At 40.1% G+C, this 25,267-nt stretch overlaps 1 protein-coding gene across 4 annotated transcripts in view; it reads right to left on the bottom strand.

The window, feature by feature from the left end:
• The window catches only part of EXOC6B (exocyst complex component 6B), a 765,919-nt gene extending 749,512 nt beyond the window's left edge, over window positions 1-16,407 (bottom strand). The window contains exon 1 of one of the 4 annotated variants that reach the window (XR_009739314.1): window positions 16,134-16,392. Coding sequence is in view for 2 of the 4 variants with exons in the window: in XM_061431936.1 (XP_061287920.1) it covers window positions 16,134-16,246 (113 nt within the window). In the remaining 2 variants the exon portion in view is untranslated. Of the gene's footprint in view, window positions 1-16,133 lie in introns of all 4 variants that reach the window. The other 3 variants (XM_061431936.1, XM_061431937.1, XM_061431938.1) reach the window with 3 other exon arrangements.
• Window positions 16,408-25,267: the final 8,860 nt, after the last annotated feature.

The raw sequence follows: 25,267 nt of genomic DNA, 5'->3' as shown, positions 1-25,267 counted from the left end.
GTCATTCTAGAACACAACCCAAATAACTTTCAAAGACCTTTGGCTCTATCCTTAAGTACTCTCTCTCACTGTATTTCTTTTGAAGGAATAAAGTGGCTTATTCAGGTTCTTCAACTTTCATAAAAATACTCCAATCCACAGATGGTTTACTTTTAAAGTACATGTGGGTCTTACTTAACTAAGAACACAGGCAAGTGATACATTCAGAAAGAAAGGCAAGTATATATATGTATAATCTTGAACTCATTGATAATTGTCATTGTCAAAAACCTTGACTACTAAAAGCAGTACTTAGGAAGAATTAACTAATGTACATGTAACGCATACACTCTTCTATATTAGAAATTATGAAGACTGGTCACAAGCATTTTACTAAGGAAAGGGTGTACAGCATTCAAAGATTCTCAAAGTGATCAATAATCAAAAACAGGAGGTAAGTGCACAAGTTTCACTGTATATATTGTCAAATCTATGCCCTGATTAAGGCAAGACAAGCAGACACCTTCATTCCCTTGACTCCCTGCAGAACTGCTTTTACTGAATTGTGCTTTGGTTATGCTGTATGTTTTCACTAGAGGACAATGTAAGAAGCAGCCTGTCACATATTGCTGCATTTCCTATATGGATATTAAAGCTACATTACACAGGGTCTTCTTTGTAAGGACACATGGTATAAACAGCTCTCTGGTCTTACTCAGAACCAAGAATAGCTGTGCTTCTCCAAAGTAACTACTTTTTAATTTTACACCATAACTCAAACAACAAAGCATATCTCATTTTTGTACTAGCTGCTGGAAACCCTAGAGCCAAACCGATGGCTACTTTAACAAACATAATCTTTTTACAGCTCTCTCTTGACTTCATATTCTTTCCTACCTTTGCTTTCCCTTGCCCTAATTTGCTCACCACCGTTGACTGTATCTACTATATGTATTTTTGTAAATCACATATATTTTTGGAAACCATCTAATTCCTCTCTACAACAAGGCAAGGAGAAAATCAGAGAAAAAGAGAGGGAAGGGGAGAACAGTCAACTGTCAACCAGAATAAGAGGGCAAGGAGATTGAGAATAACCACAAAACAAAGTTAAAACAAAATTAATTACCTTTCAAAAAATCAGTCAAAACGTAAAGGAAATATTAATGCTAAGTTGCCTGCAATTTGAAAGAAAACATTTAACATCCTTAGGATATCTATAAATGCAAAATATAACATAAATATAACTTACAAATTTATATCACAAATTGCTTTTTAAAATAGCCAAAATATTAAAGTATTTCATTATCATTTTCTATTTCTTAGCTGACCTCTGCTTATTTCAAATATTCAAACAAAGTTCGTGCAACATCAGTTAGTCAGCAAACTGTCTTCTTTGTTTTCTGTTACATACTCCAGCAGATACTACAACACTACAAAAAAAAAGCTTTACTCTTTTTTCTCATAGCCTTAGCAGGTTATCTCTAAAAAATAAGTTATTAGTCACAACAGGTCACAAGTGTTTAAGACCAGCTCTGTTTTTAACTCAGTTTTTACTAACTCATCTCCCCTTATTATTTTTGGTATTTCCTCCAAGCAAATATTAAATATCATAGATGCTCAGTATCTCAACCTAGATTCACACATTTCATAGGGAAGCTACTTACAAATTTAATTTCAGGCTATTTTCAGCAGGAAGCTGAAACCCCGTATGTGATTAAATCAATTATTACATCATTAGCAAATGCTAAAAGCTATCAAATCCAATGATGGAAAGAATAAAAATATTATTTTCCTCAATGACATAAAAATATTCATATTCCAAACTATATTCATATTTTAAACTACACATATCATATTTCAAACTAAAGCAAAATCATAAATGTCATCTAAAATCCTAAACTGCTTCCGAAATAACTGTCCTAAATAAATGTCCATACTAAATAACTGTCCTTCAAAATAACTGTCCATACTACACAACTGTCCTTCTCAATAATTTTTTGCAACTAATTCATATACAAATTATGCAGATGCTGGAAATTATGTAAACATTTTAATATATACCATAACATTTTAAAGTAAAGAATTTATTAAAATGTTGACATCCTCTGATTTGCTAAGAATTTCATTTGTATATGAAGCAGTATTATCTAATAATGTTTACTGCATTCCCCCAAAACCTGCTGATTTCAAATTATCATAGCCTACAGGTATAAGATTTTTGTAATTTTAAACAGTCTGTTTATTCATGTTCCTTTATAATTAAAACAATAAAAAGGAAAGTTTGAAACTTTCATTCCACAAAAAAACAACAGTTTCTTTGTTTTAGTAATCACAACCCATTTTCGTTTGCATACTCCTAATGCATTTAAGCACAGTATACCTGTCAAAGGCTCTTAGTTCAGTTCAGTTTGTTCAGTCGTGTCCGACTCTTTGTGACCCCATGGACTACAGCACACCAGGCCTCCCTGTCCATTACCGACTCCCAGAGTTTACTCAAACTCATGTCCAAAGGCTCTTCACTAGTGCTCAAATCAAAAAGAAAAAAAGCCAACCTTATAGAAAAATAAGCAAAGGACACAGACAAACAGAAAACACATACATATACACACACAGCCTTTATATATAGGAAGAAACATTAAGCCTCACTCATAGAAAGAAATACAACACAAATAAAAACTTCACTGAAATACCATTTTCACTTATCATATTGGAAAAATCTCAAAAGTCTAACACACATGCTTTGTTTAAAAAGCTATGGAGAAATAAGCAATCTCATAGGCCGCTAGAAGGAGAACAAAATGATATAACCTCTATAGAGAGTAATACCTATGAAAGTAGAAATATTTAATACATTCATCATTTTACCTAGCAATCCCACTTCTGAAAATACATCCTACAGATACGGTACAACGTGTACAATAAGAAATGACAGATATTCAAGGTTATTCACAGTTGCATCATTTTGTCCAAAAGAAGACTGGAAATACCCAAATATACAGAAATAGGGGACTGGATGAATAAACCATAGTACAGTCACACTATGTAGCTGTAAAAAATGAATAAGGAAAATCTCTACATACTGATACGGACAGATCTCCAAAATATATTGATGAAATAATACAAAAAGTACAAGACACTAAGCTACATAATTGTATATACAGTATATTATTTATTATATAAAAGGGGAGGAGAAAATAAAATCATATACGCCTATATTTGTAATAAAATACGATGGAAGAATAAACAACAAACTAATAAAACAAAAAGAGGGAATAGGAAACATACTAGATTTATGGTTCATACCTTTTTATTTGCACTTTTTAAATATTTCTAACCCATAGAAATAATTTACCTACTCGTTTTTTTATTTTCAGAATTATACTAGGTAAAACTTCCACATGAGTTTCACCAGCATCACATATTTGATCTGATGATACCTAATAAACTCTTCAAATTCAATATAGGAAATGATTGCCAAATGTTACTCTCCCATTTAATTTCCCTCTGTGACTACTAATTTTCTTATGGCTTGAATCTAATTGATCAGATAACATACTAGAATAACCTTCCACTGGAAAAGCTGCAATGAAAATTTGTGCTTAGCTCAAATAAAATCAAAGTTGGAGCCCACTGCTGATAGAACCAAACCAACACTGTCTTACCAGCTACACGGCTTTGTTCATTTTTCCAATTTCCCTGACAATTCAATGAAGTTATTATAATAAAACCTAACATTATCAAATTACAAAAAAATTCATTATCCTACTTCATACTGTACAGAAACCTTTTAATGACCCAGATAACCACAATGGTGCACTCACCTAGAGCCAGACATCCTGGAGTGTGAAATCAAGTGGGCCTAAGGAAGCATCACTATGAACAAAGCTAGTGGAAGTGATGGAATTCCAGTTGAGTATTTCAAATCCTAAAAGATGATGCTGTGAAAATGCTGTACTCAACATGCCAGCAAATGTGGAAAACTCAGCAGTGGCCACAGGACTGGAAAAGGTCAGTTTTCATTCCAATTAAAGAAAGGCAATGCCAAAGTATGTTCAAATTACCATACAATTGCAATCATTTCACATGCCAGTAAGATTATGCTCAAAATCCTTCAAGCTAGGCTTTTGCAGTATGTGAACCAAGAACTTCCAGATGTACAAGCTGGATTTAGAAAAGGCAGTGGAACCAGAGATCAAATTGCCAACATATGCTGGATCATACATAGAAAAAGCAAGGGAATTCAAAAAAACCATATACTTCTGCTTCACTGACTATGCTAAACCCTTTGACTGTGTGGATCACAACAAACTATAGAATATTCTTAACAAGATGAGAATACCAGACACATTAGCTGCCTCCAGAGAAATCTGAATACAGGACAAAAAGCAATAGTTAGAACTGGAAATGGAAAAATGGACTAGTTTCAAATCGGGAAAGGAGTATGTGAAAGCTGAATACTGTCACCCTGCTGATTTAACTTATATGCAGAGTACGGCATGTGAAATGCCGGGCTGGATGAAGCACAAGCTGGAATGAAGATTGCAGGGAGAAATACCAACAACCTCAGATATGCAGGTGATACTCTTTAATGGCAGAAAGCAAAGACAAACTAAAGGGCCTCTGATGAAGGTGAAAGAGTAAAGAGTGAAAAAGCTGGCTTGAAACTCAACATTCAAAAACTGAAGATCATGGCATCTGGTCCCATCACTTCATGGCAAATAAATGGAGAAAATGTGGAAACAGTGTCCAATTTCGTTTTCTTGGGCTCCAAAATCACACATGATGACTGCAGCCACGAAATTAAAAGACACTTGCTCCTTGGAGGAAAAGTTACCACAAACCTAGACAATGTATCAAAAAGCAGAGACATCACTTTGCTGATAAAGGTCCATATAGTTAAAGCTATGGTTTTACCAGTAGTCATGTATGGATGTGAGAGTTGGAGCATAAAGAAGACTGAGCACTGAACAATCGATGCTTTTGAACTGTGGTGTTGGAGAAGACTCTTGAGAGTCCCTTGGACTGCAAGGAGATCAAACCAGTCAATCCTAAAGGAAATCAACCCTGAATATTCACTGGAAGAACTGATGCTGAAGCTGAAGCTCCAATACTTTGGCCACCTGATGTGAAGAGCTGACTCATTGGAAAAGACCCTGATGCTGGGAAAAAATTGAGAGCAAGAGGAGAAGCGGGGCAACAGAGGACAAGATGGTTGGATGGCATCACAGACTCAATGAACATGAGTTCAAGCAAACTTAGGAAGACAGTGAAGGACAGGGAAGCCTGGCATGCTGCAGTTCATGGGGTCGCAAAGAGTCAGCCTCAACTTAGTGACTGAACAACAATTCCATAGTGTAACTGAAACTTATTTCTATTCCATTCTTCCCAAATCTATAAATATTTTAACTTAGAAAATAAAATTTTACTCAAGAGTTATACTTAAATTTGAAAATTTTTAACAACACTGCAAAAATACTGAAGAATGACAGGCATCAGAGGCCAATTACTTTAGGTTATGCTTTCAATGAAGAGAAAAAGAAACTCTAAAATTATATGTAATTCCAAAAAATAAAATCTTCTGATATGTCAAGGTTTTCAAGATTTTCAGCAGTTTATTTTTTCTCAAAAGCCTGAAGTGAAGTGAAGTCATTCAGTCGTGTCTGACTCTTTGCGACTCCATGGACTGTAGCCTACTACACTCCTCTGTCCATGGGATTTTCCAGGCAAGAGTACTGGAGTGGGCTGCCATTTCCTTCTCCAGCTCAAAAGCCTAGTCATACTTTTTTAAAGACAGTTAATCTGCAAATCAGTTAATTAATCCCCTAGATAATTAACAGCTCATGGTACAATTATTTTATTCTTCTATTCATTAAACAAATATTTATTGAGCACCAACTGTTTGCCAGGCCCTCTCTTAGGTTCCCAGGATACAGTAGCAAACAAAAGGAATAAAATTCCTCCCCTCCTGGAATACAAATTCCAATAGAGGAGACAATCAAAAATATATGTCAGGCAGAAGTGCTATGAAGGAAAATAAAGTTCCTTCCCCTTTATTCTCTACTCCAACAAATGGCACCACCATTACTCACCCATTTACTTAGGCCAAGAGCCTTGGAATCATGCTTGGTTCCTCTCTTTCTTTAACCCCCATAAGTAATCCCAAAAGTTTGACTCTGTTTTCAAAATAATATTCTAAATCCAACTACTTCTCATCACCTTCTCCCCAATAGCTTACTGCATGCTACAACCATCTCATTATACAACCATGCTATAACCATTTGGATATAATTCCAAATATCCCTTGACTGGTTAAAGCTTCCCTGATAGCTTCCCTGTATAAAACTGCTGAAAATCTTGAAAACCTTGACATATCAGAAGATTTTATTTTTTGGAATTATATACAATTTTAGAGTTTCTTTTTCTCTTCATTGAAAGCATAACCTAAAGTAATTGGCCTCTGATGCCTGTCATTCTTTACATGGTAAAGAATCCGCCTGCAATTCAGGAGACCCCGGTTCCATTCCAATACAGGAGACTTCCCAGTTCTTCCCATCGGGAAGATCTCCTGAAGAAGCGATAGGCTACCCACTCCAATATTCTTGGGCTTCTCTTGTGGCTCAGCTGGTAAAGAATCCACCTGCAATGCGAGAGATCTGAGTTCAATTCCTGGGTAGGGAAAATCCCCTGGAGAACGGAAAGGCTACCCACTCCAGTATTCTGGCCTAGAAAATTCCATGGACAGTACATGGGTTCGCAAAGAGTTGGACACAACTGAGCAACTTTCACTTTTCTTTCACTTTCTTGACTGGTTTTCCTGTTTCTTCTCTTACTCCAATCTCCATATAGCAGCCAGAATGTTCTTTGTTTAACTTAAGTTAGTGCATGTCACTTCCCTGCTCAATGCTCTTCTCTACCTTGACATGACACTTAGAAATAAAAACAGTCTCTTTCTTAGTCTATGCTATCTGGACCCTCACTGATTTCCTACCATCACCTCCCACTATGCTTCTCCTGTGGGTCTTCATACTGTGCCTGCTGTCTGGAAGAGATACATGGCTTGCTACTTCAAACAACTTTTTCTAAACACCTAAGTCAGAAACAATATCCCATCACATGTAACATAACCACTAAATAGCACTATTATTTCATGTGCCTATGTGTCTGTTTATTCTGTAAGTGCTCTAGTAGAATTCATGGTCCAAAAGGGCAAGGACGTATCTATTTTGTTCTCTATTATATCCCAGAGTCCAGAAGAATACCTGGCACACAGAAGTTGTTTCATAAATATCTGTTGAATAAACAAATAAATTAATTCATGAATGAAGCCACTAAAATGATAGATATATAACAATGTATAATGTTACCTGAAAAAGCAACATATAACATGACATTATTCTTCTAATATAATAAAATTAATATGGAAAAAGTTTAAAAGAAATATACAAAAATAAGAGTTGTGACAGGGTGGTAGGATTAAGTTTGTTGTTGTCTGTTTCTTCTTTTTAAAAGTCACTACATTACAGTTATAAATTAAAATATAAAAAAAATTTTTTTAAAGGTTGAGTTCAGTTCAGTCACTCAGTCCTGTCCGACTCTTTGCGACCCCATGAATCGCAGCACACCAGGCCTCCCTGTCCATCACCAACTCCCAGAGTTTACCCAAACTCATGTCCATTGTGTTGGTGATGCCATCCAGCCATCTCATCCTCTGTCGTCCCCTTCTCCTCCTGCCCCCAATCTCTCCCAGCATCAGGGTCTTTTCCAATGAGTCAACTCTTCGCATGAGGTGGCCAAAGTACTGGAGTTTCAGCTTTAGCATCAGTCCTTCCAATGAACACCCAGGACTGATCTCCTTTAGAATGGACTGGTTGGATCTCCTTGCAGTCCAAGGGACTCTCAAGAGTCTTCTCCTATACCACAGTTCAAAAGCATCAATTCTTCCACACTCAGCTTTCTTCACAGTCCAACTCTCACATCCATACATGACCACAGGAAAAACCATAGCCTTGACTAGACGGACCTTTGTTGGCAAAGTAATGTCTCTGCTTTTCAATATGCTATCTAGGTTGGTCATAACTTTCCTTCCAAGGAGTAAGCATCTTTTAATTTCATGGCTGCAATCACCATCTGCAGTGATTTTGGAACCCAAAAAAATAAAGTCTGACATTGTTTCCACTGTATCCCCATCTATTTCCCATGAATGGGTAGTTACTACTAAAAAATAAACAATCAGAAATAGGAGATCATTTCTTTCCCCTCATTGATTGACAAGGAGGGAGAATATCAGAGTCACCTAAACTGCTTTTATAAAATTGTTTCCTATCTCCTCCTCCGTTCTCCATCTATCTCAAAATAACCACTTCCAGGGTCTGATTATTGATGAATATTTTATCCCTCAGATATATGAGTAGAAGTAAAAAATCAAAGTCAAGAATCACTCCAAACACAAAGTTTTGTAATTAACACTGGCTTGGTGGCAAAGAATCCCCCTGACAAGCAGGAGACACAGGTTCAGTCCCTGGGTGGGGAAGATCCCTTGGAGAAGGAAATGGCAACCCACTCTTGCCTGAGAAATTCCGTAGACAGAGGAGCCTGGCGGGCTACAGTCTATGGAGTCACAGAGTCAGACACGACTTAGCAACTAAACAACAACAATGAAACACCTAAGTCCTCATTACAAACTCAAGGGTAAAAGGCAGGATATGACTCACACTATCGGAGTTACAAATGGCAACCCACTCCAGTATTCTTGCATGGAGAATCCCAGAGACGGGGGAGCCTGGTGGGCTGCCTTCTATGGGGTCGCACAGAGTCGGACACAACTGAAGCGACTTAGCAGCAGCAGCAGGTACCATGAAGAATGCTTTATCTCCTTTTTTTTTTAATACTGTTCCTGCAATGTAGGTAGTATCCCCACTTAAAGATGAAAAAAAATTGCCCACTCAGGTGGTAAGTTGCTTATAAAAATAATTAACTGCTTAAAGAGATCCATACAAGGACCAATAATGAGAAAGTGTCATCAACCAAGGATTATCTGGATTTTGTACAACTTAGGCAATGGTGGAGAAGGCAGTGGCAACCCACTCCAGTACTCTTGCCTGGAAAATCCCATGGACAGAGGAGCCTGGTGGGCTGCAGTGCATGGGGTCGCAAAGAGTCGGACATGACTTAGCGACTTCCCTTTCACTTTCCTGCATTGGAGAAGGAAATCGCAACCCACTCCAGTGTTCTTGCCTGGAGAATCCCAGGGACAGGAGCCTGGTGGGCTGCCGTCTATGGGGTCGCATGGAGTCGGACACGACTGAAGTGACTTAGCAGTAGCAGGTAATGGAAGGCCAAAGGATGGAAAACAAAGCCATGTGGCCAAAGGCAGAGAAGCAGTAAGTGGGGAGGTCAGTTCACCATATTAAATTATCAAATGACATTCAGCAAAAGAGCTTTTGAAAATATCCCCCATATTTGTTTTCTGGAACAGGCAGCTTTATACACGGTTTGGGCTTCCCCAGTGGCTCAGCGGTGAAGAATCTGCCTGCAATGCAGGAGACATGGACAGGGACAGAGGAGCCTGGTGGGTTAGGCTATGGGGTCACAAGAGAAGGTCACAACTTAGCAACTAAACCACCTCCACCACCAAATAAGCAAGAGAGAAAACTGTTGCTATACCAAAAATACAACTTTTTAACAACAGAATAAATAAAGCAAGCATCTAAAAGGAAATGCATCAAAACAACAGCAGCTATGTCACAATAGTACAAGTAATTCTTAATACAGCTTCCAAAATTTTTATAATGTTGACAGAATTTTTAATGTTTTAATAGTGATAAAGATCAAATAGATAAGATTCTATCATTAATACCCTTTGTTAATCTTAAAACTAAGCAGTATAGCACAAAACCACTCCATACGGTAAGACAAGATTCAGTCCCTACAGTAAAGTGCTTTACCAGGATCAAATATAGCAATCATATCATTCTTACAACACCGACCCCTTAGAAATGGAAGGCAGCAACTAAGCTAAAAAGAGAAAATCATGAGCTGAAAACAATAGAGCAAACTTTTTCCCAGGTGAGAACACTCAGCAAGGGAGGTCCAATAAACACAAAGACAAGGTCTTGAAGGTTACACTGCTGCTACAAATAAAGAACATAAATTTCATGATAAAAAGACAAAATAAGTCAACCTGAAATATACCTGGATAAGAAAAAAATGGCACTCAACAAATGATGCTGGAAAAACTGCACATCAACATGCAAAAGAATGAAATTGGACACCCTTCCTTATATGATAGACAAAAATTAACTCAAAATGGATCACAGACTGTGATGTAGAAATAAAATTATACAACTCTTAGGAGCAAATGCTCATAATCTTGGGTTAAGCAGAGGTTGCCTAGATACAACACCAAAAGCACAAGCAAAAAAATAAAAACTAGATACACTGGCCTCATATCAAAAATTTAAAACTTTCGTGCAGCAGGTGACACCATCAAGAAAAATGAAAAAACCACCCAAAAGAATGGAAAAGTATTTTCAAATCCTATTCCCGGTAGAAGATATATCCAGAATATATAAAGAAAACTTATAACTCAACAATAAAAATAATCCAATTAAAAACTGAGCAAAGGAACTGAAGGCACTGCTCCAAAAAACATAATACACAAAACAAAAAACATAAACAAATAACTAAATAAGCACATGAAAAGATTAACCATTAGAGAAATACAAATCAAAATGACAGTGAGATGCAATTTCATATTCACTGGGATGGCTAAAATAAAAAGAGATAGCAACAAGTGCTGACAAGGATATGGAGAAACTAAAACCCTTATACATTGCTGCTGCTGCTGCTGCTGCTGCTGCTGCTAAGTCACTTCAGTCATGTCCGACTCTGTGCGACCCCACAGACGGCAGCCCAGCAGGCTCCCCAGTCCTGGGATTCTCCAGGCAAGAACACGAGTGGGTTGCCATTTCCTTCTCCAATGCATGAAAGTGAAAAGTGAAAATGAAGTCGTTCAGTCGTGTCTGACTCTTCAGGAGCCCATGGACTGCAGCCTACCAGGATCCTCCGTCCATGGGATTTTCCAGGCAAGAGTACTGGAGTGGGACTAAAAAATGGTGCAGGCATTTTGTTACACAGTTTAGCAGTTCCTCAAAATGTTCTATGATTCCATTTATACAAAGTGAACAAAATATGCAAACCCATGAAGACAGAAAGTAGTGACTGCCTGGGGAAGGGACAGAATGAAGAGTGACTGCTAATGGGTATGGGGTTTCTTTCAGAGCTGATGAAAATGTTCTAAAATTAGATTGTGGTAACTGTTACACAATTCTGTGAATTCACTAAAAAAAAAAAAACATTGAATTGTACAGTTTCAATTGGTTAACTGTACAGTATATGAATATCTCAATAAAGCTATTGTTTTAAAGGCAAGGTACTTCACTGCTAAATTTAAAAGTCTCTTTTAAAATCTTAAATAACAATTAAGACTGAATATTAATTGCTAGTACCCAGAGAGCAAAGTGAGGAAACAACTTATTTTGAATAAATGATATGAAAGAACACTAGGGATACATAGATGTGATTTGAAAAATGAGAATATAGAGCTATTACTCATGAGTGATTTGTGACCAATATTCTGTGATCAATTTTTGCAGTGTATTATCAGCACAATACTCTTGCCTGGAAAATCCCATGGACGGAGGAGCCTGGTGGGCTGCAGTCCATGGTGTCGCTAAGAGTCGGACACGACTGAGCGACTTCAGTTTCACTTTTCACTTCCATGCATTGGAGAAGGAAATGGCAACCCACTCCAGTGTTCTTGCCTGGAGAATCCCAGAGACGGGGTAGCCTGGTGGGCTGCCATCTATGTGGTCGCACAGAGTCGGATACGACTGAAGCGACTTAGCAGCAGCAGCACAATATCTTGTGATCAATTTCTGTAATGCATTAGCACTACAAAGCAAGAATCAATATTATTTTAAAAACAAGACATGCCCTTACACCTAATGGGCTTCTGTCGAGGTCCAGCCCCGGCTGATCCAGGGTATTCGAAGGAGAGACGGCTTAGGCGACCTATTTATTTATTTATTTATCAAAGATATAAAGAGTAATAGAATGAGGATAGCTCAGTACGAAAATTCAGTGGAGAAAAGAAGCTGAGTAGCTTGGTTTACGTGGAAAATCAATATAACCCGTGACACCAGGTTAGCTCTGACCACGGAGGCCGCAGGCGCCCTCTCGAATAGCAGAAGGTGCCCCACCTTAGACACCTTCTCGAGTGGGTCTTAGAAGCCCAGGCAAATAAATGGTCGCAGAGGATATCCGCGCTCCAGATAGAGACTCAGCTGGAAGTTAAGGGGAAGAATGACATGGGGAGACTAAGCTTTGGTGAGCAAGGCCCGTAGCTTTATTTTCAACAGGGGCTTTTATACCCTAAGTTACACATAGAGGATAATAGGGGATGCAAAGTCAGCAGTTTTTGATCCTTATCAAAAACCAGGGTTTCTTTCCTGCAAATTTACCATATACAAATGGTTTAGGTGATTTACATCATCTTCTGGCCAGAAGGCTTATTAACATTTTATGACTCTTGACAAAGACTTATCAACAAAGACTTATTTTCTCTAAGAGTAATTATTTTAAGGTTTGGCGCCATCTTCCGAAGATAAAATTGCATTCCTATAGGGCAGATGTGTAATGGGTTTACAACAAAGGAAAGAATTTATTACCTTAAGGGTCTAAAGTTACTAACACCAAGGCCACTACTTATTTTTTCTACATACCAACTATATTAATTAATACACATTCAAGGATACAATTCAGGGGATGTGGAAACTTGGCAACAAGCATTGGCTCATCAATGAAATCTTTTACTAGTTTTATTCTGACAGTTTCTAACTTTCTGAGAGGCTCTAAGCTATTTGAATATCTTAAGCTTCCTGTGCCTCTCGAGGCTGGGAGACTGTAAACAATAGTATGCATAGCTGTAGGAGTCCGGGTAAATTTGTCAGGCGAGTTAGAGAGCCATCTGAGGGATTTGGATTTAAACACTCCTAATTGCCCAGGAACTTTATTAATTGGAGCTGTAAGTTAACTCTTTGACAGAGAGAGCGAGATGGTGGTGGGGAACAGCCCCCAGTAAAGTCAGAGGTGAGAGCACAAAACAATAAAGTAGGCAGACTCTGGTTTTTTGGGGGTAGATGCTCGAGAATATCCGGGGGGACTCCTGAGGTTCGATCCCGCCTTTGCATATGCCTAGCCTCCTTCCTCATGACCTCTGTCACGAGTAGAATGCCTTACCGGCTCCCGGCAGGCTTCTTTCCTCATCTGCAAAATTAGGACTTGTAGCTAACAAAATAATTTTTGAGATGAAGACAGAGAAGAGATGGCCGCTTCCCCAAAAGAATCTTCTAGGCAACAGCCTCTGTATGTATGGATAAGCTTGGGACTTTTAGAATTACAATAAATAAATAAAGTCACTCCTTATGATAAACAGTAATCAACTAATATTGCAAGTACTGTTTCAAGATTAAAATAAGGATAGTTATATAATGAAAAAGTCAAGCCATTGGGGTTCCTCAAACAAAAAGGGATAAAATTGGAAGAATAATTTGGTACCACAAATTATTGTTATTTAATTCCTCTTCAGTTAGAACACCTGTCTCAGGGACAGGTAAGAACCAAGAGCCTTAAAAATGCCTCAAAAGACAGAAGAAATAGGAAAGTCTATGAAGAGGGATAGAGGCTGAGATTTACAGTTGAGGGTAATGGTAGGAAGAAGAGCCTATTGCCTCTATCATACCTGTTTACTGACTGTGATGGAAAAGCAAGAGATAATGATTATGAACACGCACCCAGGGTAAAGCATGAGATCTGAAGCACCAAGTCTATGCATGCCGCTGCCTCTGCATGGGATAAGGAAGAAAGATGAGATCATCTCCTATGAATACAGGCAGGAACAAGCTAGACTGAAGACAAAGACAGTGGATATTACTTGTATTATAGGATGTTCACATGATTGAATCTTGGGTCTGATAGTTAAGATTTAGGGTTATCCATCAAAGACAGGACAACACCAAAAATGAAAAGCCCCTGATAAAGAAAAAAGGGAGTCAACAAAAGAAAATTAAACTAGTAGGATAGTGCAGTGGTTCTCAAAACTTTTCTTACCATGTCCCCTTAGGACAAAAGATCTCTACTTCACTTAGCCCAAAAAAGTCCCCACTTTCCAATGGAATTCAGTGATAACGCAGCAAATTTTAGGGAAAATGGATAACATTTTAAACAAAATGTATATATTCTTCAGTCAATATAATGGAAAATTACAGGCTAAAATTCAGCTGAACAAATATGCATTATTATTCAGTGGAGGGCTAACATAATAAATCACAACAAACTAAATTGATAACACTAAATTAAGTCATTTATCATATAAACCAAGAACAACAGCAACTCAAAACAACCAACTCAAGACAATATTAATGGTATTCTGATGAAAAATCCTTCCTAAAAACTCTGGTAATCCCAACTATTCCAGTGGGAGCTTTGCTTGGCTGCCAGCTATATAGCTCAGCAGCCAAATTTCTTAGTAAAATCCTCAAACAGCATCCTCTGTAAGTCTAATAACATTTTGTTTTACAAAAACCAAACATTAATAACCAATAGTAATGCACATAGAATACCAGTAAGTAGTCTTAGTTTTTATAAAAGTAAAGATAATGAAATAAGGGTCATTTACCTTTAAGAGCTCAAGAAAATATGAAAAAAGAGGAGCGTGACAGTCATGATCATAGCGCAGTCAGGGACAAAAAGCAAACTACTAAGGATGGTCATGTCCCATGTCCAGGGATGGCACTGGGAGAACCATGTGCCCTGGAGAAGGAAGCTGTGGAGGTGGAGATGAGAAGCGAAGTCCGCAGCCTGCCCCCTCTTTCAACGACTTTCATGAGACAACTTCTCCCCATGAAAAAAACAAGCAGTGAGTAATAAATAATCTTTATGAAGGGAGGAATAGCTTCCCAAGACTGTACAAGGTGGGTAAGATCATTCTGTTGGCTGCATGGAGATCAGAAGGTGCCACAGGAAGGACGATGTGTTGGTTCTAGGGCACTAATAAACTGAGGGGAAAGAGAAAGGTAGTTTGCGCTTGGTTGAGTAATTAGCAGAAAGTACGGATAGATGGTGATCCCCAACTGAGGCAGAACAAGAGGGGTTAAGAATGCATACTCTGGATCCAGAATGCCTGAGCAGGAATCGCGACTCCCCTACTTTTCTCTGTGACCTTGGGCAAGTCACTTAAGTTCTTTGGGCTTCATCTGTAAAATGAGGGTAATAACAGTACCTACCAAATAGGGCTGTTTTGCGGTTTGAATAAGTCATACTTGTAAATCTCTTAATAAATGTCTTGCGCTGTACACAGCAAGTTGTAGCTAAGTTTGTTAAATAAGTTGAGGTAGGTGGCGGCTTAGTTTGACGTCTCCAAGTGAAATGGGGGTGTGTGGGCAAAGTAAGGGTCACGGGGAACGGAGGGAGATAACGTCTTTTCGGCGATGAGCACCAGGAATCTGACCTTTGGGGAGGTCGTCCTCCTGACAGGGCTCGGCAAGTACCCGCTCCCAGGAGAGGGGCGCGCGGGCTGAAGGAAACTTCCTTCCTTCCAGGCCTAGGATTTTCAGGAACTCGTTTCTGAGAAGTGATTGTGATTTTTAAAGAGGCAAGAGTTTGCTCTCCGAGCAACAGACCGTGGGGTGAATTCTGTTTTGCCTGAAGAGCAGGACCTGCGTCTGGGGCAGAAGGGTGATGTCCTCAGGGGGACCCTCTGCTAAGAGCCACCATTTGTCGGGCGCGCTCCGGCTGCCCGCGCCGGGCCAGCCTCGGAGGGAGAACGAAGGCTGCCCCAGCCCTGAGGGAGGCAGAAGGAGCCTACAGGGTAACGGGGCTGCCGGCGCCGACGGTCGGGAAGGAACCCCACGTCGGGTCTGCGGGGCTACGGAGGGGGACCTGCCTCGCCGAGGGTGGAGGTCGCTCGCCAGGTTCTCCGAAGGGAGGGGCCGGCGCTGGCCCTGCAGGAGGCCGGCCAGGCGCACAGTCCCGAGGGAGCCTGCTCCCGGGTCCCGCCCGTGCCCACCCCTCTGTGGCCCCGGTACCCAGGGTACCTGAGCGTGGGCCCGATGCAGGCCGTGTCGGTGCTCTCGATCTCTCGAAGAATCCGTTCGTGCTCCGCCGCTGTCTCCAGGCTCTCCGCCTCCGCCATCTTAACCCGCTCCATAGACTCGGGGAGCCCCGCAGCGCGTCCCCTCCCTCAGCTCCGCTCACCTTTCGCTCTCAATCTCTCTCTCTCTCACTCCAGGCTCCCGGGGATCCTAAGCCTCCGGCCACCCGCAGGACGACCCCTCCCTCAGACTGGGCACGCCCCCTAGCATCACCACGTCCGCGGACGTTCCGCGCGATGCCCGCTGGGATTTGTAGTTCTCTGGGGAAAATAGCCTGATTTCACACATTATTCATTGAAGCCACAAACTTGTGTTAAAAGCTCCACTATATCCAGTGGCTAAGATTCCGTACTCCCAAGCCAGGGTACCCGGGTTCACTCCCTGGTCAAGGAATTAGATCCCATGTGCTGCAACCATGACCTGGTGCAGCCAAATAAATAAACTTGTTTTTCAGGGGAAAAAAAAAAGTTCTACTGTAAGGCAAGAACAATTAAGAACTTCATATGCAACGGCGATTGTCAGGCAGTTCTTGTTGAAGACCCTTGCCTCAAAGTGCAAAAGCCTCTTTAGGCATGAATATTAAGGAAGGATTAACTAGGTTTCCCTGAACAGATATCTTACAAGTTATGAAAGAGGAAAAGCCCAAAAGTAAAAACCCCAAAACTAACAGGTAAGGTGTAATGTACCTATAAGCAAGTTCTGAGAATCAAACAGGGCAAGCACTTTTGTCAGTAAAGAATTCATTGACAGACTATGCCTGAACATTTCAAAAGGTGTGATTGGAAGGTGTGAGAAGCACCTAGAAAACCAGAAAGAACTTCATTTTCACTGATGTATAGGGAATTAGCAACAAGAGATGGTGCTAGGAAAGCATCTTGGAAAAGGAACACCAGGAACAGAAATTTGTACTTTATTCTAATGGCTCAACTGGGCCAACAACCACCTGCATCAAAAGCATCTTGGATCTCTTTTTTAATACAGATCAAAGACTAGAGATCTCTTGAAGAAAATTGGCAATATCAAAGGAATATTTCATGCAAGGATGAGCATGAAAAGGATAGAAACCGTAAGGACCTAACAAAAGCAGAAGAGATGAAGAAGAAGTGGCAAAAATACACAGAACTATACAAGAATGTGAAGTCAAGTGGGCCTTAGAAAGCATCACTATGAACAAAGCTAGTGGAGATGATGGAATTCCAGTGGAGCTATTTCAAATCCTGAAAGATGATGCTGTGAAAGTGCTGCACTCAATATGCCAGCAAATTTGGAAAACTCAGCAGTGGCCACAGGACTGGAAAAGGTCAGTTTTCATTCCAATCCCAAAGAAAGGCAATGTCAAAGGATGTTTAAGCTACAGTATAATTGCATTCATGTCACATGCGAGCAAGGTTATGCTCAAAATCCTTCAAGCTAGGCTTCAGCAGTATGTGAACCAAGAACTTCCAGATATAGAACCTGGGTTTAGAAAAGGCAGAGGAACCAGAGATCTAATTGCCAACATTCACTGGATCATGGAGAAAACAAGGGAGTTCCATAAAAGCATCTAGTTCTGCTTCATTGACTATGCTAAAGCCTTTGGTTGTGTGTGCTTAATCCTGTCTGACTCTTTGCAACCCCATGGACTGTAGTCCACTAGGCTCCTCTGTCCATGGAATTGTCCAGGCAAGACTAGTGGAGCAGGTTGCCATTTCCTGTTTCAGGGGATCTTCCCAACCCAAGGGTCAAACCAGTGTCTCTTGTGTCTCCTGGGTTAGCAGGCAGATTCTTTACCACTAGCACCACCAGAGAAGCTCAAGTCAATTAGGATATTTTCCCTTTGAAAGATTTACTGTTGCAAATTGGATATAAAATTCTCATATATGGTTCCGTCCATCCACAGGAAGAAAGTAAATATGAACTTGGTGTTTACAGTCAGAATATGGACCCTAAAAAACATTGACTGGGAACAAAGGTGAAAATGAGAAAGAAATGGCCATTATAAGTCCCTGGACTATACAAAATATGTTTTCAGTGCAAAACATTTTCAGTGTAAAAAGACTAAGTATGTTTTGTGAAAAGTTTATGCGTCGGTCTTTACTGCTGTATTTTTTAAAACAAAAGTTATTTCAAGTTTTAAAAAGGCAATAGAATTTTAATTATTACTTATTAAAGCAACTTTTCATAAACAATTATATCATATTTAAAAGGTCAAACTCATTCCAGACCACCTGACCTGCCTACTGAGAAATCTGTATGCAGTTCAGGAAGCAACAGTTAGAACTGGACATGGAACAACACACTGGTTCCAAATAGGAACAGTAGTATATCAAGCCTGTATATCATCACCCTGCTTATTTAACTTATATGCAGAGTACATCATGAGAAACACTGGGCTAGATGAAGCACAACTGGAATCAAGATTGCTGGGAGAAATATCAATAACCTCAGATATACAGATGACACCATCCTTATGGCAGAAAGCAAAGAGAACTAAAGAGCCTCTTGATGAACATGAAAGAGGAGACTGAAAAAGTTGGCTTAAAGTTCAATATTCATATATAGGCGTTAGTATACTGTATTTATGTTTTTCCTTCTGGCTTACTTCACTCTGTATAATAGGCTCCAGTTTCATCCACCTCATTAGAACTGATTCAAATGTATTCTTTTTAATGGCTGAGTAATACTCCATTGTGTATATGTACCACAGCTTTCTTATCCATTCATCTGCTGATGGACATTATATGGAATTTAGAAAGATGGTAACAATAACCCGGTGTACGAGACAGCAAAAGAGACACTAATGTATAGAACAGTCTTATGGACTCTGTGGGAGAGGGAGAGGGTGGGAAGATTTGGGAGAATGGCAATGAAACATGTAAAATATCATGTAGGAAACGAGTTGCCAGTCCAGGTTCGATGCACGATGCTGGATGCTTGGGGCTGGTGCACTGGGACGGCCCAGAGGGATGGTATGGGGAGGGAGGAGGGAGGAGGGTTCGGGATGGGGAACACATGTATACCTGTGGCGGATTCATTTTGATATTTGGCAAAACTAATACAAGTATGTAAAGTTTAAAAATAAAATAAAATTAGGAAAAAAAAAAGTTCAATATTCAAAAAAACTAAGATCATGGCATCTGGTCCCATCACTTCATGCCAAATAGATGGGGAAGCAATGGAAACAGTGTCAGACTTTATTTTGGGGGGTTCCAAAATCACTGCAGGTGGTGACTGCAGCCATGAAATTAAAAGACACTTGCTCCTCGAAAGGAAAATTATGACCAACCTAGAGAGCATATTAAAAAGCAGAGACATTAGTTTACCAACAAAGGTCTGTCTAGTCAAAGTTATGATTTTTCTAGTAGTTATGTATGGATGTGAGAGTTGAATTATAAAGAAAGCTGAGCACCAAAGAATTTATGTTTTTGTACTGTGGTGTTGGAGAAGACTTTTGAGAGTCCCTTGGACAGCAAGGAGATCCAACCAGTCCATCCTAAAGGAAATCAGTCCTGAATAGTCATTGGAAGGACTGATACTGAAGCAGAAACTCCTATTCTTTGACCACCTGACCCTGATGCTGGGAAAGATTGAAGGCAAGAGGAGAAGGAGACAAGAGGATGAGATGGTTGGATGGCATCACCAATGTGATGGAAATGAGTTTGAGTGAACTCTAGGAGTTGGTGGTGGACAGAGAAGCCTGGCGTGCTGCAGTCCATGGGGTCTCCAAGAGTTTAACTGAACTGAAGAACCAATTGGAACAGGTTGAGACCCTAAATCTGATTTTTGCTTTGAATTCTTTCTGGCTAAGAAATTACATCACATTGATCAGCATAAAAAATACAATACTAAAAGAGCATAAACCTTGACGTAGTTAGAGAAGGCTAATGCAAAACTGACGGGAAATTATCAATTTATTTATAGTTTTCCAAGGAAAGTTATAAGTTTTTGTTTTTTTACCTCAACTTCAGTGTAATTCTATTTATATTAAATCTGTTTCTATTTATGTGTTAAAAGGTGATAGAATGTTTCAATGAGTGTGTGGATTACAACAAACTGTGAAAAATTCTTAAAGAGAAAGGAATTCCAGACACCTTCCCTGTATCCTGAGAAACCTGTATGCATGTCAAGAAGCAACAGTTAGAACCAGATGTGGAACATCTGACTGGTTCAAAGTTGGAAAAGGAGTACATCATGGATGTATATTGTCACCCTGCTTATTTAACTTATATGCAAAGTACATCATGCAAAATGCTGGGTTGGGTAAATCCCAAGCTGGAATCAAGATTGCAGGGAGAAATATTAACAATCTTAGATTCAGATTGCAGATGATACAACCCAAATAGAGGAAATGAAGACAAACTAAAGAGCCTCTTGATGGAGGTGAAAGAAGAGAGTGAAAAAGCTGGCTTGAAACTTAACATTCAGAAAACTAAGATCATGGCATCTGGTCCCATCGCTTCATGGCAAATAGAAGGGGAAAAAGTGAAAGCAGTGACAGATTTTATTTTCTTGGTCTCCACAATCACTGTGGACAATGACTGCAGCCATGAAATTAAAAGATGCTTGCTCCTTGGAAGGAAAGCTCTGACAAACATAGACAGCATATAAAAAGCAGAGACATAACTTTGCTGACAAAGGTCTGTATAGTCAAAGCTATGCTTTTTCCAGTAGTTATGTATGGATGTGAGATTTGATCCATAAAGAAGGCTGGGCACTGAAGAACTGATGCTTTCACATTGTGGTGCTGGAGAGGACTCTTGAGAGTCCCTTAGACTACAAGGAGATCAAACTAGTCAATCCTAAAGGAAATCAAACCTGAAGACTCATTGGAAGGAGTGATGCTGAAGCTGAAGCTCAAATACTTTGACCACTTGATGCAAAGTACGGGCTCACTGGGAAAGACCCTGATGCTAGGAAAGATTGAGGGCAAAAAAGAAGGGGACAGCAGAGGATAAGTGGTTAGATAGCATCACCAACTCAATGGACCTGAATTTGAGCAAACTCCAGGAGACAGTGGAGGACAGAAGACCCTCGCATGCTGCAGTCCATGGTTTGCAAAGAGTCAGACACGTCTTAGCAACTGAACAACAAATATTTGATGAAAAATGAAAGACAAAAACAAAATTTTTATTCTATTGCACAGTTGAAAATTGCTAAGTGACTAGGTCTTAAAAGTTCTCACCACAAGAAAAAAAATTTCATAAATACATATGGTGACAGTTGCTAACTAGACTTATTGTGGTGATCATTTCAGAACATACATAAATATCGAATCATCATGTTGTATACCTGAAATTACTAATGTGATGTGTGTGTCAGTTATACCTCAGTAAAAAGTCACAAAGAAAAAATTCATATATATACTTATATATGTATAAAATACTTCACAGAATATTTCTGAAAGGGTATCCAAGAAACTGTAAACATTAGTGACAACCAGGACAGATATTGGGAGGAAGGGGCATGAAGTAGCAGGAAGATATTTTTTATTATGCATGCAGTTTTGGAATTCTTTCCCTTGTATATGTACTGCTTTTTTAATAAAGAATAGTCATTATTAATTAAAAGCACATTTTATAAATAAACAAAGCAATAGTGAGGAGAATGAGTTACAAGTCTTGGTTTGCCAGGAACTGAGAAGGTTGCTAAACCTGTCTGTTTCTAGACAATCTCTGGCTGTCTCACCTTGTTTCATTACTCATGCTTAAACAATTTCAGACACAGGTAGGAGGGGCAGGAAGAGTATGAAGGCTTTCATATTTCTAAAGATCTCTGGTCCCTTCAATCACCAATTTTAACATCTAAGCAAAAAGCTTTTTATACCTCACAGGGAGAAGATGGGTATGTAGACTAAATATGTACAGTAGTGATTAAATGAGCTTCTGCTACTGTCAGCAGGTTTTATTTCTAGCCCCCCCCCCCCCCAGCAGCCAGAGAGCTCACATGAGTTTTTACCAGCAACAGTGTGAGTTTGGAGTGACTAGCGTAGAAAACTCCAGTGAAGATGGCCTGCCTGACATTCGGTTCAGTTCAGTCGCTCAGTTGTGTCTGACTCTTTGTGACCCCATGAATCGCAGCACGCCAGGCCTCCCTGTCCATCACCAACTCCTGGAGTTCACTCAGACTCATTGTAATCAACTATACTCCAAAAAAAAAACTTTTTTTAATGGCTTAGAATAGACAGCACTTAATTCATGTAGCTTGAGTGGAGCTGAACTGATCTGAAATGAACTACCGGTTGCTTTTTTCAGGTTTTGCTTATGCTATTCTGTTCCTTCTGAATGAAGTGCTCTTCCCTTTCCTCCTCCTTCCTCACTTGCTGAAATTATACTTCAAGATCCAGCTTTGTGTGACCTTCTTCTGTGAAGATAACCCTTTCTTTCCTAACACAGGCAGTTGAACAGTAGATCCTTCGTCAACACCCTCTGTCTTGCATTAATACATGACTCGATATTGTCCCTGTCACATGGTGTGACCTGAAGTAGTAGCAATAACAGCAGCTTCTGCTTATTAAGACCTGCTAGGTTCCAGGAACATAATTCTGTTTCTCTCATTTCATTGTCACAATTACCCTGCTGTAGGACAAAAGTTGTTGTCTCCATGCTATTGAGGAAAAAACTGAAGCTCAGTATGGTTAAATAACTTGCCCAGAGTCAGAGGGCTAGTCACTGACAGACTGAGGTTTGAAGTCAGGCCCCACCTCAGAGCTCATATGCTTTCCTTTATTGCTTTAATTAGTTTTCATTCTGTCTCATCATCTATACCATGACCTCCTTGCAGGCAGGAGCCTGACTCAGCTGATGGCTCTCTTTTAAGGGAAAAAATATGTCTCCCCACAGGTCTAAAGTTTACTGGGAGCAGAGCATCAACACTCCTTCCTTCTCCCTCACCAGTGCTGAGGTAAGCTTCTATGCTCGTGGAGCTGTGAAGGAAAGGACAATAATTGAACAGCAAATGGGAGCAGCTCAGTCCCCAGGGTCCGTTTGGGTCATGTTTGCTGCTCCAGCATCTTTGGGGGCTGTGAGGAGGCCTCCCTGGAGTCAGCTCATTGGATCCCCTGGGCAGTGATGTCAGCCTCCTGCTCTGCCAGGCCCCAGAGGCCACATCACACTGACGTCACCCTTGGTTCCATGGAGCTTCACAGCAACTCAGACCTACATGCCCCTGCCTAAACAACTTCTAACCGTGATTTTAGAGGTCCTAATCTTTGCCCAGAAGTCCCTTTCTTTTCTTTTTGTTTTTCACCATAACTTGCCTTTCCCCTAAAATCATAAGCCTCACTCATTACTTTGCTATACATGCACACACACACACACACACACACACACACTGCCTGGAATCTCTGACACACCAATATAAATAAGGAAACATCGGGAATTATCCAAAAAAAAAAAAAACATTCCTCAGTGGTTTTTTTCAGACTGGAAAAGGGAGAAGCTGAGCAAGAGGAAACGAGGACAACTTAGCTTTTCCAGGTTCTGACTCTCACAGACTGGGAAACTTAAAAAGGCTCCAACACAGAACTTTTTCACTTACCAGTCTTTATTAACCATAAGGAAGTCATCTCCATAAAGTAATTCTCCCCCTGCATCTACCAACTCATAGTTTAATTCAGTATGGCAAGGAAGCATCAAAAAATCAAAAACAAATAGTCCTTTCTACTAAAACCTAGCACTATGTGATATGGTTTAAAAGAAAAATTAGACGGACACTTGTCAACTTAAAATCCGCATGTGACTCCCATTGCAGTTAGCACAAAATTTGAACTTAAACCATGGCCAGGCGCACCTTCCCCAAAGTTAGCACCCAGTTTTATTATATCCTGTTCTTCCCTCCAGCACCATCAGCCATTTCTCAATCCCTCAAAAACCGAAACCTTGACAACTTCAGGGTTTGCAATTTATGTCTGAGACTTGCATGATGAGTCAGATTCAGTAGTTACTCCTCAGAATGTGACTGACGATTTGATTATGGTATTTGAATATTAAACACTCAAATTGAAAAGATCTGGCAGGTCGTGTTGTTGTTCAGTTGCTCAGTCGTGTCTAACTCTTTGCGACCCCATGGACTGCAGCACGCCAGGCTTCCCTGTCCTTCACTATCTCCCAGAGTTTGCTCAAACTCACGTCCATTGATCTGATGATGCCATCCAACCATCTCATCCTTTGTTACCCGCCTTCTCCTCCTGCCCTCAATCTTCCCCAGCATCAGGGTTTTTTCCAATGAGTCTTCGCATCAGGCAGGTGCGGCCGTTACAAAAAGCAACATGAGACCCAAGGACTTGGAGTTTGGTGAGGTGCTGCTCCAGCAGAGGAGCTGCGGCGTGGGTTACATTAGTGCCTCAAGTTCCCCTCCCTGATAGCAATGGCTTCAGGGCCAGCTTCTGTGTTATGTCCTCAGCTATAAGATGAACAGCTGGTTTTTTTCCTTCATAGCATTCATCCCAATTTACACTTATATACTTGCTTGGTTTTTTTGTTTATTTTCTTTCTCCCTGATGAATCTGTAAGTCCAAGAGATCAAGGACCGTGTCTGAATTATTTCATGTATACCTGGTACCTAGATCAATGCCTACCACATAGAGGTTCCCAATAAATCTTTGTTGACCAAATGAATGATAAAAGGTAAGCTCTGCATATAGAGAGTGTCTCATCTATTTAGGAAAGTTGACTAGCACACTCAAAGCAGCTATAAGTTTTGCTTCACAAACTGGATATGCAAGAAATGGTGCATTACTTTAATTCCCTTCAGTCAAATTAAATCTACTTCCAAATCCTCAGCCATCCAGTTAATAAAAATTCAGTTCAGTCCAGGCTTGAGCAAGGCCCAGGAGACCTTTCAGGAGCAGCAGTAAGATGCTAATTGGTCCAGCCCTGGGGGATGTGTGAAGTAGCGCCACAGCCTCCAAACCACCCTTCCCCTAGGAAGCATGGTGGGGACGGCAACCAGGGAGCCTGGGGGTACTGTGTGGCTCTTGCTTTCTACCATTTCACCACTTCTGCCAGATGACTCAATGGGACAGGGTTCTCACATGTTTGGGAACCCCTAAGTTACTGTCTTAATCTTACAGAACTCTTCCCTCCCCTCTACCCTCTCCA

The sequence above is a fragment of the Bos javanicus genome, chromosome 11, assembly GCF_032452875.1.
Source record: "Bos javanicus breed banteng chromosome 11, ARS-OSU_banteng_1.0, whole genome shotgun sequence".
NCBI classification, from domain to species: Eukaryota; Metazoa; Chordata; class Mammalia; order Artiodactyla; family Bovidae; genus Bos; species Bos javanicus.
The sequence above is the reverse complement of the archived record's forward strand: the minus strand, read 5'-3'. Positions and strand labels throughout refer to the sequence as shown.